Genomic DNA, 15,517 nt, shown 5'->3' on the forward strand with positions numbered 1-15,517 from the left:
CTAAGGGGCACTCAATTACTAAGGGGCACCTACTTGTTATTTACACCCAGGGCACCCTAAGTTTTAAAAGCACCCAACAGCAGGATAAGGGGCGTCATCTTCTACATTTGAATTTTTGCTTTTTGGCGGGAAACTCGTTGCAGCATCGTGTTGGAGCAAGACAGTGCGATAGATAATCACGGGAATGGATAAACTTGGATTGATAATGAGTACTGGCGACAAACCAATGATGGTAAGAGAGTTTGTATTAGCACAGAAGACGTGTGAGAAGATTAACATTCGTTCTCAAAGAAAACATAGAAGGGATATATTCTCGGGTTTATTGTCTTTTCTTTTGGAAAGTACGTGGAAACATTGTTGAGTATGTTGATGATTTGGGAAGATACTTGAAGGATTGAGAGAGTATATGGATGCATAGGATCATATCCTATATTTACTAATGAGAGTTTTAATCAAAACATGGAAGAAAAGCCGTGACCTTTTTGGAAAAGAAAACCAGAGATTTAATCGGTATTTTTGGTTGATGTGTATATAAATAGGATGCTGGGACCGAAACAGGGAGAGGATAAAACCTTAGGAGAAGTTTAGAACACCACAGAGCTCCAGAGATCGAGTTGCAGGAAAATACAATATTATGCTGCTGCTGCTGAAGAGGAAGAACACGAAGAACATTGACGCACAAGCAACTGTCGCAGAAAACTATCGTTGTTTCACAGCAGAACCTATGTGTCATTCATCACAGAAGTTGCATTAGGTCTTTAGCTACTATTTCGCCCTGTAACAGTGATTCTGCAACACCAATACACTGTTGCAAACAGTATGTGTTATTACTTTTCACTCTTTTAATCATCTTTTGAGCAACAAACACATATTTTGAGACCATGATTAATATGAGGAGCTAAACCCCATTGCTGAGGCGATAGAGGAAGCTATTTTTCCAACAAAAAGTGGTATATTCTATTTTATCTTTTTATTTGCAATAATTATATGATTATTTGTCTTGAACTATTATTGAATATGATTTTTGATTTGAGTGATTGTGATTTATTTTGATGGAGTATGCTTAGTTTTAAGACTTTTGATGCTTCATACTTGGTATTTACAATTATTACTTTTGAAAATCTACTTGTTGCAATATTTTAGAATCAAATTAAACGAGAAAATTGCATAAATATAAGTATTGGTTTAATCACTTTGAACTTGGAAAATAGTGGAATCTTAGCCTCAGTGTTTCTTTTAATATTGATATCATCTTTGATTGAGTTTGCTAAAAAATTTAGTGAGTTTTCTATTTTAATATTAGAATTTAAGTCTAATTAATATCCTTCACAAGTCTGAGAATCGAACCACTTTTACCACTATTTACAAATCATATCAGTTTTTGGCGCCGCCGACGCGGACTTGTTTTTAGGGTTTTAGATTTTTTTTTTTTTTTTTGTCCATTTTATGTTTTTGGGTATTTATCTTGTGTCTACAGGTTATGGATCATAAAGAAAATTGAGCCAAAGAGTTTGGTGATTTCATAAAGACTTAGAGCTAAAGATTAAAGAAAAAAGAACAGAAAAGAAGACAATTTTATTTTAGACAATTTTAGTTTAAGGTTTGTGTATTTTCTTTTTAAAAAAAAAAATTGTATTAGGGTTTATTATTTTTGTAATTTTTCTTTACTTCTTTTGGACTTTTGGACTTTTGGACTTTGGGACATTATTTTTTTTTATTACCCTACATAAGGGTACTTTAAATATAAACTGTTTGCAGAGAAGGAGGAAAATTACGATATTGTCTCTGCACCTTGGGTTCGTACACTAGACATCGGAGTCAGTGGCCCGAGTCGACTACAACCGATTCATCCCCCGTCTCGAACGGGAGGTAAGATTCTAAACACTCGCGAATCCCCTGTCAGCGAGTTACTGGACTCTTTCATATGCATATATGTTGAGGACTGAATACGGACATTTATTTTTCTAGTAAAGGACAAGGCCTGGCCATACAAGATAAGGGTTCGGATTTCATCACCGTTCTCTTCTTGCCCGCTTTAGGAACACGTAACCTACGCGAACCTAAGCCTAAAATTTTGACTAGAACGAGACCGATAGGGTAACGAGCTTAACAGGAAAGTCATTCGAAAAATATTGGTTACTCTTTTAAGCATACTTCGAAGTTCTTGACGGTTTCTGTAAGTTGAATGCGTGACTGCGCCTCCTTGTAATACCGGTGAGGCCTTGGGTATCAAAGCTCCACCGATCTTCCCTCTCCTCTATTCAACTTACGTTAACTCGGATTTATTCCAGAGGGGTTTGCTTAAATTGTAACGAATTCCCATTCGAAGGATTAGAAGCTGGTCTAGAAACAATCTAAGTGGAGCCATCATGCTTTTTGTTTGCTAGAAATCAATAGGTTTGATTTGTTTGAGTCGACCTTGATCCGTGTTTGCTTACCCTTCAAATTTAGAAAATTCTATTGTATGCCTGAACGTAAAAGAGACGCACTAGGTAGATTTGTTAAAGAGAAACCTAGTAGTTCGAAGCGTCTCGATTACCTTAATCTAGAGAGTCCGACTTTTGAAGAGTCTATTTTTGAACGTCCTTTGAATGAGGAGAGAATCGTTGTTGCTCTGATAGCGCCAGAAATGGCAACTTTGAAAGCTTTGTTGAATCCAACTATGACTACTCGTCCCTCATATATCAGGTTAGATGAGACGGAAGCAACTTATGAACTTAAACCTGGGACCTTACATCTGCTCCCAATCTTTTTAGGGAAAGAAAATGAAAACCCCTATTTCCATGTTAGGGACTTTGAGGAAATTTGTAGTACCCTCAGGATTAGAAACCTAGATGATGATGCTTTGAAACTTAGGTTATTCCCCTTTTCCCTGAAAGATAAAGCTAAATCGTGGCTATATAGTTTTGCTTCCGGGTCAATCGAAATGTATGAACAACTTACATCTGCCTTTTTGAACAAGTTTTTCCCTAGGCACAAAACATCGTCTATTAGAACGCAAATTTGCACGTTTTCTCAACAGGAGGGAGAAGCTTTGTATAGGTATTTGGAAAGGTTCAATTATTTATTAGCCCAATGTCCTCATCATGGTTTAGAGAAGGTTAGGTTAGTTCAGATCCTTTATGAGGGTTTAGATTATCCCACCACAACCACAGTAGAATCTATGTGTACTGGTGGATTTGAGAACCAAACAGTTGATGACGCGATGACATATTTGCATGAAGTCGCCGAAAAACCCAACAATGGGAAAGTAGTAGGGGACCCCAGAAAACAATTCTTCTTAGCAGAGGAAACGTTAATAGGGTAGAAGGAGGCTATGAATCAGATGCCAAAATTGCTGCTATAGCGAAAAGGTTAGAAGCTTTAGAAGTGGGTAACACTAGTGGTAGATTGGAGCCTCTTTGGGAAGGCCAGAATAATGAAGAGCAAGCCAATGCTCTATATAATAACACTAGGTTTGATAATCGTCAGAAGTTTGACCCATATTCAGAAACCTATAATCCTGGTTGGAGGAACCATCCGAACTTTTCATGGTCTAAGGGCCAGAGTCAGGGTCAGTCTAATAATTCTAATGCTCCCCCAGGTTTTGGCTACACTAGGAATACATCAGGCCCAGAAAATAAAACGACTAGCTTAGAGGAATCTATTAAGATGTTAGCAAAAACTCAGGAAATGTTAGCACAGAGCCATGTTAGTTTTCAACAGGAAACCAAGCAGAATTTTCAAACTAATGCTCAGAGCCTTGCTAAGTTAGAACTTCAAGTCGGCCAAATAGCTAAACCTTAAGTGAGAGAGATAATGGTAGGTTCCCTAGTCAGACTAATCCCAATCCTAGAGGAGTTCATGAAGTAGGTACAAAACCATCGAATCAATTGAATGCTATTAGAACCCTTAGGAGTGGTAGAATAGTAGACAATCAGGTAACCATGCCCGATAGTGAACATACTGTAGTTCACCCCTCAGGACCACTAGCTAAGGAAACTGATAAAATTTCTGATGATGCCAACTCAGTTCCTGAGAGGTCTGATTCTATGCCTAGAGCCCCATTTCCTCAGCTATTAGTACCAACAAAGAAGGAATCGAACTTTAATGACATATTGGATTTTTAAGCAAGTTACCATAAACCTTCCTTTATTAGATGCAATTAGGAAATTCCTGCTTATGCCAAGTTCCTTAAGGATATGTGTACGCGAAAGCGAAAACTTAGCGTCCATAAGAAAGCCTTTTTAGCTAGTCACGTAAGTTCAATCATTCAAACACCACAACTCCAAAGTACAAAGACCCAGGTTCTCCTACCATTGCTTGCACAATAGGTAACTTCCGGGTAGAAAAAGCTTTACTTGACTTAGGAGCCAGTGTGAACTACTGCCATTCCATGTATACTTACAGCTAGGACTTGGTGAAATGAAACCTACTCAGATGACACTGCAGTTAGCTGATAGGTCTGTTAAAATCCTCGAGGTGTTATTGAGGATGTCTTATTGAGGTCGACAAGTTTATTTATCCAGTGGATTTCGTGGTCCTAGATACCCAACCTGTCCCTGACCCAGAGAACCAGATACCTGTGATTTTAGGTCGCCCATTTTTAGCTACGTCTAATGCGATCATTAACTGTCGAAATGGTGTGATGAGTTTATCTTTTGGTAATATGACTATGGAGATGAACATTTTTAATGTCAGTAAGCACCTCATGAGCTAGATGACACATGTGTTGAAGAGGTGAACATGATAGAAGCCTTAGTTCAGGAGTCATTACCAAACATTTTGTCTGAAGACCCATTAGAAAGTTGTCTATCCCATTTTGGTTTAGATTTTGACGACGATAGCACTATTGAACAGGTGAATGCTCTATTAGATTCTACCCCTGTGTTAGACACTGATAGATGGAAAGCTAGGTTCGAACCGTTACCAGTTTCTGAGACTACCCTAATTCCTTCTTTAGAAGAGCCCCCAAAGTTGGACCTTAAACCACTACCCGATACTCTAAAGTATGTGTTTTTAGGCCCATCTGAGACTTTACCTGTGATTGTAGCTTCCGATTTGGATAGTGATCAGGAAAGTAGGCTAGTAAATGTACTTCAAGACAATAAGGAAGCTTTAGGGTGGACTATAGCAGACATTAAGGGTATAAGTCCTACTGTGTGTATGCATCAGATTCATTTAGAGGAAGACTCCAAACCTTCTAGGGAGATGCAACGTCGACTGAACCCTAACATGAAAGAGGTAGTTCGAAAAGAGGTGCTTAAGTTGTTAGATGCGGGTATTATTTACCCAATTTCAGACAGTAAGTGGGTCAGCCCTGTTCAGGTTGTCCCCAAGAAATCAGGTATCACTGTAGTCCAGAATGATAATAATGAATTAATCCCAACCCGAGTGACCACGGGATGGCGTGTGTGTATTGACTATAGGAAATTGAACAAGGTCACAAGGAAGGATCACTTTCCCCTTCCTTTTATCGACCAAATGCTAGAGCGATTAGCTGGACATAGTCATTATTGCTTCTTAGATGGCTACTACGGTTATAATCAGATCGTTATTGCCCCAGAAGACCAAGAGAAAACCACTTTTACCTGTCCCTTTGGTACCTTTGCGTATAGACGCATGCCTTTCGGGCTATGTAATGCCCCTGCAACTTTTCAGCGTTGTATGATGAGCATATTTTCTGATATGGTAGAAAGGTTCTTAGAGGTTTTTATGGATGATTTTTCAGTGTTTGGTTCATCTTTCGATGAGTCCTTGCATCATTTGAAATTAGTGTTGACTAGGTGTAAGGAAAAAAAATTAGTTCTTAATTGGGAAAAATGCCATTTCATGGTTAAATCAGGAATTGTGTTAGGGAACATCGTCTCTTCAAAGGGTATAGAGGTAGACAAAGCCAAAGTTGACCTTATTAAGACTTTACAGGTCCCAAAAACTGTAAAAGATATTAAGTCATTCCTAGGGCATGCAGGTTTTTACCGTCGATTCATTAAGTATTTTAGCTTGATTTCTAGACCTCTTTGCAATTTGCTTGCAAAAGATGTTAAGTTTGTCTTTGATGATGCTTGTTTAGAGGCTTTTGAAAAGCTTAAAACTTTACTCACTACTTCCCCGATAGTCCAGGCACCTAACTGGAACCTACCCTTTGAGATTATGTGTGATTCTTCAGATTATGCTATAGGCGTCGTTTTAGGACAACGAGAAAACAAATTACTTCATGTGATTTATTATGCTAGCAAAACTCTTAATGATGCCCAAATGAACTACACAACTACCGAGAAGGAACTTTTAGCCATCGTGTTTGCCTTGGATAAGTTTAGGTCCTACCTATTAGGTTCTAAGATCATAATCTATACAGATCATGCTGCTTTGAAATACCTTTTATCTAAGAAGGATACCAAACCTAGATTGATTAGATGGATCCTATTGTTACAGGAATTTTTCCCAGAAATTAGAGACAAAAAGGGTGCAGAAAATGTAGTAGCCCAATCACCTTGGTATGCAAATATAGTGAATTATCTTGTTACTGGTCGAACCCCTCAACATTGGGGTAAGCAAGATCGTTCTAGGTTTTTAGCCGAGGTTAAGCATTTATTTTGGGACGATCCTTATCTGTTTAAGTATTGTCCGGACCAGATTATTAGGAGATGTGTATCTGAGAGTGACCAGTCTAGTATTATCTCCTTTTGTCATGAACATGCATGTGGAGGTCATTTTAGTGTTAAGAAGACTGCTGCTAAGATTTTGCAGTGTGGATTTTACTAGCCTTCGTTGTTTAAAGATTCTCATAGTCATTATGTTTCTTGTGAGCGTTGCCAGAAGTTAGGAACCATTTCACGTAGAAATATGATGCCTTTGAACCCTATTTTAGTGATTGAGGTATTTGATATGTGGGGCATTGATTTTATGGGTACATTTCCTATTTCGTTTGGTTATCTTTACATACTTGTCGCTGTAGACTATGTGTCTAAGTGGGTTGGGGCGGTTCCGTGTAAAACGAATGACCACAGGGTCGTAGTCCAGTTTTTGAAAGAGAATATACTTATACGTTTTGGTACGCTGCGAGCTATAATTAGTGATGGAGGTTCACACTTTTGTAATAGACCGTTTTCTCTTCTAATGAAACAATACGGTATTACCCATAAAGTAGCAACCCCATATCACCCCCAGACTAGTGGTCAGGTAGAGGTTTCCAATAGGGAAATTAAACGTATTCTAGAGAAAACAGTTAATCCAAATAGGAAATACTGGTCGTCGAGGCTTACTGATGCCTTATGGGCTTACCGTACTGCGTTTAAGACACCCATTGGAATGTCACCTTATCGTTTAGTGTTTGGCAAGGCATGTCACCTTCCTGAGCATCGAGCCTATTGGGCTATTAAGAACTTAAAATTTTCACTTGGCAAGGAAGGAGCTCAAAGAAAGCTCCAGCTCAATGAGTTGGACGAGATTCGTAGAGATGCATACGATAGTGCTAAGGAGTATAAGAACAAAATGAAACTTGTGCATGATAGGAATATTTTACGAAAGTCATTTTCTCCAGGTCAAAAAGTTCTTCTGTATGACACTCGTTTGCATCTATTCCCCGGGAAGTTGCGGTCTCGGTGGACCGGTCCTTTTGTGGTACGTACTTTTTTTCCTCATGGCGCTGTTGAGATTGAGACACCAGATGGTAGTAGTTCTTCGAAGGTTAACGGTCAGCGATTGAAGCCCTTTTTAGAGCCTTTTCCTACAGGTGATGTTGAGGAGGTCCCTCTGGAGGACCCTCTTTACCTTGATTAACCATCGAGGCGATTTTGTATGTTGTATAATATTTTTGTAGGTTTTTGGTTACTCTTCACCCAGGTACTATCTTTCCGACTTCTCTCTTTACTATTTCCTCATGTTACTTATATTTTTTGTATTGTTATTTAATTAGAAACATTGAGGACAATGTTAGATTTAAGTTTGGGAGTGGGGTAGAACTTTTCGTTACCTTTCCGTTGCAATAAATAAACTCCAGAGCCTAGAAATTTATCCCTATTAAGGATGACACTAACCAATCTAAGTGGATGGAAGCATTTTGGTTGTAGAAATTGAGGAACCAATCTGACTAGATGGCAACATCTAAAGAGTCTATTCATAAAAGCACAAAACTCAGGTGTTAGAAATAACATGATAGTTTCACCACATCTCGTTGAGTCCTTTTCACTTCTGTTTTTATTTTGTTTTGTTTTTAAACTATGTTTCTCTAAGTGATTAGGTGGGGCTCACGATTCAAGTTGTTACCAATGCTAGGGTGAATTAGAGTGATTGAGATACAAAAAAAAAAAAGAGTTGAAAAAAAAGGAAAAAAAAAAACTGCGACCAGACTATCAGACCAACTGGAATAAATTCAATAAAGTTACCACTGGTACCCTTGTATATGCCAGTGTGTTGACATTAGTCAGACTAGTATCTCAGTCCATTAGGATAGGTTCATTTTGGCGGAGGCCTTCAGACAGATATGAGAAACACCGTTCACCTAGTAAACATCAAAACCATCTATGTTTTTATCTATACCCATCTTCTTGATCTATCCATGTGATTAGTTTCGACTCCGGATATTGATGTCCATAGTGCAACTATCTGAGTAGAGCTCTGTCACTTATATATGAATTTTAGTATGCTTGAGTGCAAACTCGTGTACAACAATTGGAATTTCGCATCAGGGTACTTCCTCCTGTAGTCAATAAGTATGCCGACCAAGGAGATTCTTTAGTGCCTTCCAAGGTTCTGTGTAGATAGCTAGGGTCTGGAGTATAAAGGTTTTGTGGGTATACCTCTGGTAAGCCCTCCGGAGACAACATTCCGCCACTAGGGACACCTAGGGGTTTAAAGGCTTATTGCATACGCTAAATGCAATCGACGATGCCTGCGACAGTGAATTAGGATTTTTATTTTATTTTTGCTCGAGGACTAACAAATAATAAGTTTGGGGGTATTTGATAGACGCATTTATGTGTCTATTTTGATCTCAATTATGTGTATTGTTAGTGCTCGCTTTTATACTTATTTGATTATTTTATGTTTTTGTAGGTGTTTTTGGAGAAATAAGCTTTTGCGCGAAAATTGGCTCAAAAAAGTGGTATTTGCGCTCGTGGGAGGAAATCACTAAAGACACCCTTTATTTGGATAAGGGCACTCAATTACTAAGGGGCACCTACTTGTTATTTACACCCAGGGCACCCTAAGTGTTAAAAGCACCCAGCAGCAGGATAAGGGTCGTCATCTTCTACATTTGAATTTTTGCTTTTTGGCAGGAAACTCGTTGCAGCATCGTGTTAGAGCAAGACAATGCGATAGATATTCCCGGGAATGGATAAACTTGGATTGATAATGAGTATTGGCGACAAACCAACGATGGTAAGAGAGTTTGTATTAGCACAGAAGACGTGTGAGAAGATTAACATTCGTTTTCAAAGAAAACAGAGAAGGGATATATTCTAGGGTTTATTGGCTTTGCTTTTGGAAAGTACGTGGAAACATTGTCGAGTATGTTGATGATTTGGGAAGATACGTGAATGATTGAGAGAGTATATGGACGCATAGGATCATATCCTATATTTACTAATGAGAGTTTTAATCAAAACAGGGAAGAAAAGCCGTGACCTTTTTGGAAAAGAAAACCAGAGATTTAATCGGTATTTTTGGTTGTTGTGTATATAAATAGGATGCTGGGACCGAAACAGGGAGATGAGAAAACCTTAGGAGAAGTTTAGAACACCACAGATCTCCAGAGATCGAGTTGCAGGAAAATACAATATTCTGCTGCTGCTGCTGCTGAAGAGGAAGAACACGAAGAACATTGACGCACAAGCAACTGTCGCAAAAAACTATCGTTGTTTCACATCAAAACCTATGTGTCGTTCATCACATCGGTTGCATTAGGTCTCTAGCTACTATTTCGCCCTGTAACAGTGATTCTGCAACACCAATACAGTGTTGCAAACAGTATGTGTTATTACTTTTCACTCTTTTAATCATCTTTTGAGCAACAAAAACATATTTTGAGACCATGATTAATATGAGGAGCTAAACCCCATTGCTGAGGCGATAGAGGAAGCTATTTTTCCAACAAAAAGTGGTATATTCTATTTTATCTTTTTATTTGCAATAATTATATGATTATTTGTCTTGAACTATTATTGAATATGATTTTTGATTTGAGTGATTGTGATTTATTTTGATGGAGTATGCTTAGTTTTAAGACTTTTGATGCTTCATACTTGGTATTTACAATTATTACTTTTGAAAATCTACTTGTTGCAATATTTTAGAATCAAATTAAACGAGAAAATTGCATAAATATAAGTATTGGTTTAATCACTTTGAACTTGGAAAATAGTGGAATCTTAGCCTCAGTGTTTCTTTTAATATTGATATCATCTTTGATTGAGTTTGCTAAAAATTTTAGTGAATTTTCTATTTTAATATTAGAATTTAAGTCTAATTAATATCCTTCACAAGTCTGAGAATCGAACCACTTTTACCACTTTCTACAAATCACATCACTAACATTAGCGAACTCTTGCTCTTTATCCCGAACCCATACAATATCACTATCTGCAACCCATTTTCCTTTTTCTTTCCTGTTTCTTTTTCTTTGTCTATTTGTTTTTGTACTACTCATTTTTAAGAAATCGCTCTGGTCTGCTCTCTAAGGAAGAAAGAAGGAAAAAAAATTAGTGAATGGAAAACTGAACGGAATGGTGGTATTCATAGCTGGTGGAGCACCGACCGTGAACGGTGGAGACTACGCCGCTAACGATGTAAACAACACCGAGCGGTCAAGACTCAACCGCTAACGGTGTAGTCTCGACCGCTCGGTGGAAACTCGATCGCTTGACTTATTTCCCATAGTGGCTTGGCCAGTTTGCCAGGCCAGCTGGCATGGAAAATAGAGGTTCGGCCATCTCCCGTAGGAACCAACCTAACTTCCTTATTTCCATCCAGGAGAATTGACACACATGATACCAATTTGGACTAAATATTTGTTGGAAGCTTGTTCGCCTTGCCTGCTCACTCGTGTTAAAGGGGATAAGACGACAGGATGAACGTCAAATGTCCACCAAAAAACCAAGTCTTTTTTGGAGAAACTATGCCACAATTATGTTTTTTCTTTTTTTTCTAAGAAATAAACGCCACAATTATGTTTGTATGTAAATTTTAACGGAAAGGATCTCAAGTAATTTAGTCCATTTTGATGTAGTCTTTGTTTGCTTTTAATGATAGCTTTCAATAAAATTAGAATTATATCTAAAAATAATTAAATGAAGTAGAAGTACTACAATGAGACATGTATATAAACCTTTAAAGCCTAAATACACTGCCAACAAAGTATACCCAAAGGTCCTAACTGTAATATTTTGTCTTCATTTTTTGGATAGACCTATAGCATAAATTGATAAACAACCTTAGGTTTGAATATCGAACATTTTCTTCTTTTTTCCCCAGCTCTTACAAATAAAAGTTAAGAAAAGAATGTTACAGGCTTATTATATATATATATATATATATACTTATATAACTTACATATCAAGAACTTAAAATCAAGTTACGACCTCAAAACACAACATAAAACATATCAAATGTAACACAATTTACTATTTACATATTAAATGGTAGAGTTGCCGATGTGTCGAATCAAATGTAGTTCATCGTGTTCCTGCGAACAACTCGGTAGGCAACTGGGTTCTTCATTTCCATGGATAGACGAAGGCGTTCTGATAGATCCACTGGTTTTGCTGCAGACCAGGTGAATTCTTGAAGGAGTCGAGCAAACCACAAATGCACCGTGGTTAAACCCAACGCCTTACCAGGACAAACCCTACGACCTGCTCCGAACGGTGCAAGGCGTAGATCCGTACCCATAACGTTCACATCCTGTTCGATGAATCTCTCAGGTTTAAACACTAATGGATCTTTCCAAATGGACCCATCGTGAGTTATGGCCCACATATTAACCATCGCAGTTGTACCAGCTGGGATGAAGAATTTGTCGATGTGGACATCTTCAACAGCTAAACGGGACCACGACATTAGTGGGCCTGGTGGGTGCATCCGTAGTACTTCTTTCACTATTGATTGTAGGTACGGCAGATTTGGGATATCCGTGTCCTGGACGTGTCTGTCGTTGCCAACACCGGAACGGATTTCTTCTTGTGCTTTGGCTTGCATTTCCGGGTGTAACACCATTCTTGCCATGATCCATTCCAGTAAAATGGATACCGTATCCGTTCCTCGGAATATCATTTCCTATAACCACAAAATTCCAAAGAAAAAACAAACATTAGTCTGAATTTCCATTTTCAATCTCAATTATTATGCTGGACCGCATATACGTCTTGAAAAATAAAAACAAAATAGAGAAATTCTAAATATAATTTATATTTCGTTTCCTAATTTTAAACATATAAACAAGGTAGCTCAAAAGGTGCGAATTGGTCTTATATGAGACCTAGTTAATGAAGGGTCCTAGTATTAACTAAACCAATAATTAAACATTTTTATTTATGTTTATTTTATTATAAGCATAATTAATTATATTTTAATAATTAATTGATCAATTATTGGCTTATAATTTTAGTATTGAAACAATTATAATATAGTAAACAAAAAAAAAATACGGGTATTCCGTTTTTAGAATACAAATGTTTTGATTCATTCTCTTAGGTTCCTGAATTTCTTATTTCGGTTATCCATATCACATTTTTGCGAAACCAGCTTCAACATTTGGTTTAAATAATTCTTTTGCTGACGGATATTTTGAACACCTATATGTTGTTAGTGATAAGATGCTTTCATTTAATTAACTACCTAGCTAAGGGTATTATTCTCCATGAAATGATTGATGCTTCAATCATATAACAATATCCTTAGAAAAACATTTGATTAATCTAACAAGTTATTTTTCTACTATATATAAAAACATTGCTTCCTTAGATGCCTACATCGATTATTTTGGTTTTATCAGTAAATTATCAGCAGTCAAAGGTGGCAACTGTGGAATCTAAACAGAGAATATGTCAAGTTAATTACTTAAGTGCTAAAATGTGGCTATTATAGCTAATTGAGTTTTGCTAAATCATCACTACTCTAATTTTACGTTTAAATAGGAAAAATCAAACAAGCAAAAACTAAAAGAAAAAAGTATTATCATACGGTTAAAGAACCAATCAAACTAGTGTTATACTATATTTTGTGTTTTGTCTTATGCAAAAACAATATAGTATTATTTGTAATATATTACTAATTTGAATTAAATAATTAGTAAGAGAATTAAGCTAATTATCCAAAGCTTTGGGTGTACGTGCACAAGTGCACTGTATTGTGGAATACTATAATAAGAGAATGTGGGGGATCTTGATTTCTCTAATGAACTAATATTTTAATTTAGGTACTTGTATTATGTCATCAAGAAAACAAAGAATGAATTGACAACTTGACAAAAGTAATTTAGTTCGTTTGTTACATGCAACAGAATTATTAAAACTAAAAAATCTGCATATCAATTTTTGCTTTTTTTTTTTCTTTTCTACTAATATTTTAAAAAACCGATAACAATAAGAAAATTTATCTGTTATGTAAAATTGACAACACGATTTTTGAAAAGTTATCACGTAAATTCGGTGTCAGTTATAGAAAACATGTTTGCTATTAAAAAATGATAATATAACAATAAAACGTGTTAATTTCGAAAGAAAAAAAACTGGCTATTATTCAAAAATGATAATATAATCATAAAACCTGATAATTTTGAAAAATTTAATATAAATTTTCCAATTGATTATATCATAAGGGAGAAAAAAGAACTTTTTATTTTATAAGATTGTCATACCAATAATGGGTACTTTGTCGTTTTAAAACCAACAATGTTTCTATCAAATTATTTTTTGTCAGTTTTACATAACTGAAATAGAAAAATATTAACCGATTCAAAGGAGAACTAAGATATTACTTACCCACAGTATGGCCACCATGTCGGAGTCACTTAGCATATCTTCTTGCGGCAAGTTGAGCAAAACACTAAGGAAATCAGATTTTTCATTGGCATCACCATCTTTTCTCCTTTCTTCGATAAACAAACCAACCAAATTCCTGACTTTTTCAGATAATTTATGACATCTCCTCTTAACCCCATGAAAATCCAAGAACCCGAAATTAAAATAATCCACCCAATTAAATTTCCCGATTAATTCATACCCTTCTTCAACCATATCTCTCAATTCCAAACCTTCTAAACTCATTAGACTTCTTCCAAATACACTTTCCACAACGTTACATAATGAGCTTTTTCCTAATATACCCTTCATCTCCACCAATCCATTTGAACCCATCTCCTTAGAAATTTCTTCAATCATTACATCACTCAAGTTCTTTCTTACACCTTCTAAAGAAGATATTCTCTTGGGTGCAAACATATGAGTTGCAGCAATACGTCTAATCTTCCTCCAGTAATCACCGGAAGGAGCGAAACCGATAGCACGTTCGAACATGAGGATTTTGGCCGAGATTTTAACCGGACGGTTAACAAATGAAGTACCACATAAGATATCTTTCGCGGTTTCAGGGTCGCTACTGATGATCATACGCGTATTACCTAAACTGAATGCCATCAGTCTTGTTGCCCCTAGTCGAGTTGCAATTTCGGATAGTTTACGATGAGGAATTGACCCCATTAACGCTAAACTGCCAAAAAAGGGCAAACCGAATGGACCTGGAAGTTTTGGATACTTTTTTGATTGATTGAAATTTCTCCATGCAAAGCCTCCTGGAATTAACCAAAAGCTTAGAAGAAAAGGGAGGAGAGACAGAGCAAAGAGAATTGTAGTAAGCCAGGGGAATTCATGAATGAAAAGTGAAAAATTCGCTAGTAAAGAAGAAGTTGAATTCATAGTTGGGATGGCTTCTTTTCTGTTTGTTTGAATAATGTGGTGATGAAATCGGTTTAGTAGAGAGTGTTTAATCTAAATTTGGAGTGATGTTAAGTGCTGGTTTTGATTGGTATTTATAGGGAATTTACGAAAGTTGGTTAACTTAATTAGAGTATGGAATTTGATTAATGTAACCGTGGTTAGCTGACACGTGTCTGTTTCTGTACCATGGTTAGTTGACTGAGTTTTATAACCGTTAATCGCTTATCATCCAACGACAACTGAATTTTGCTTAGGTGGCATCTATGTTCAATCGCCGATAAGACAGTTTGATTTTGATAAGGGAAACAAAAGTTTATGCTCGGACCCTCCATAAATCTACCTGAACACATGCAAGTGTTGTAAGTCAAGTCTCTTGATAAAAGTTATTCGATTTCCATTTGCACATCGGGAGCTCAGTTCGGTTGAGCCGAAACTGTGGAACCATAGGCGGGTTCCGAAATTCAAAACCAAAACCAAATCGACTATGATTCAGCTCGGTTTTGCGTGTGTACAGTTTAGAACTGTTGGCAGCCTGGTTAGTAACCAACTCGACTATGATTCATTCGTATCTTTGGAACCTCGACTTAGATCTACGAATTTCC

The 15,517-nt window shown here is 36.8% G+C and overlaps 1 protein-coding gene across 1 annotated transcript; it reads right to left on the reverse strand.

The window, feature by feature from the left end:
* Positions 1–11,460: 11,460 nt before the first annotated feature.
* On the reverse strand, positions 11,461–14,965 carry LOC113358757 (cytochrome P450 78A5-like). The gene is made up of 2 exons (XM_026602421.1): positions 13,962–14,965; positions 11,461–12,255 (listed from the first exon to the last, which is right to left on the reverse strand). Exons 1-2 carry the CDS (start codon positions 14,892–14,894, stop codon positions 11,644–11,646), a joined length of 1,545 nt encoding a protein of 514 aa, XP_026458206.1. The 5' UTR covers positions 14,895–14,965; the 3' UTR covers positions 11,461–11,643.
* Between the last annotated feature and the right edge of the window lie 552 nt (positions 14,966–15,517).

This window comes from Papaver somniferum, chromosome 3 (genome assembly GCF_003573695.1).
Source record: "Papaver somniferum cultivar HN1 chromosome 3, ASM357369v1, whole genome shotgun sequence".
NCBI lineage: Eukaryota > Viridiplantae > Streptophyta > Magnoliopsida > Ranunculales > Papaveraceae > Papaver > Papaver somniferum.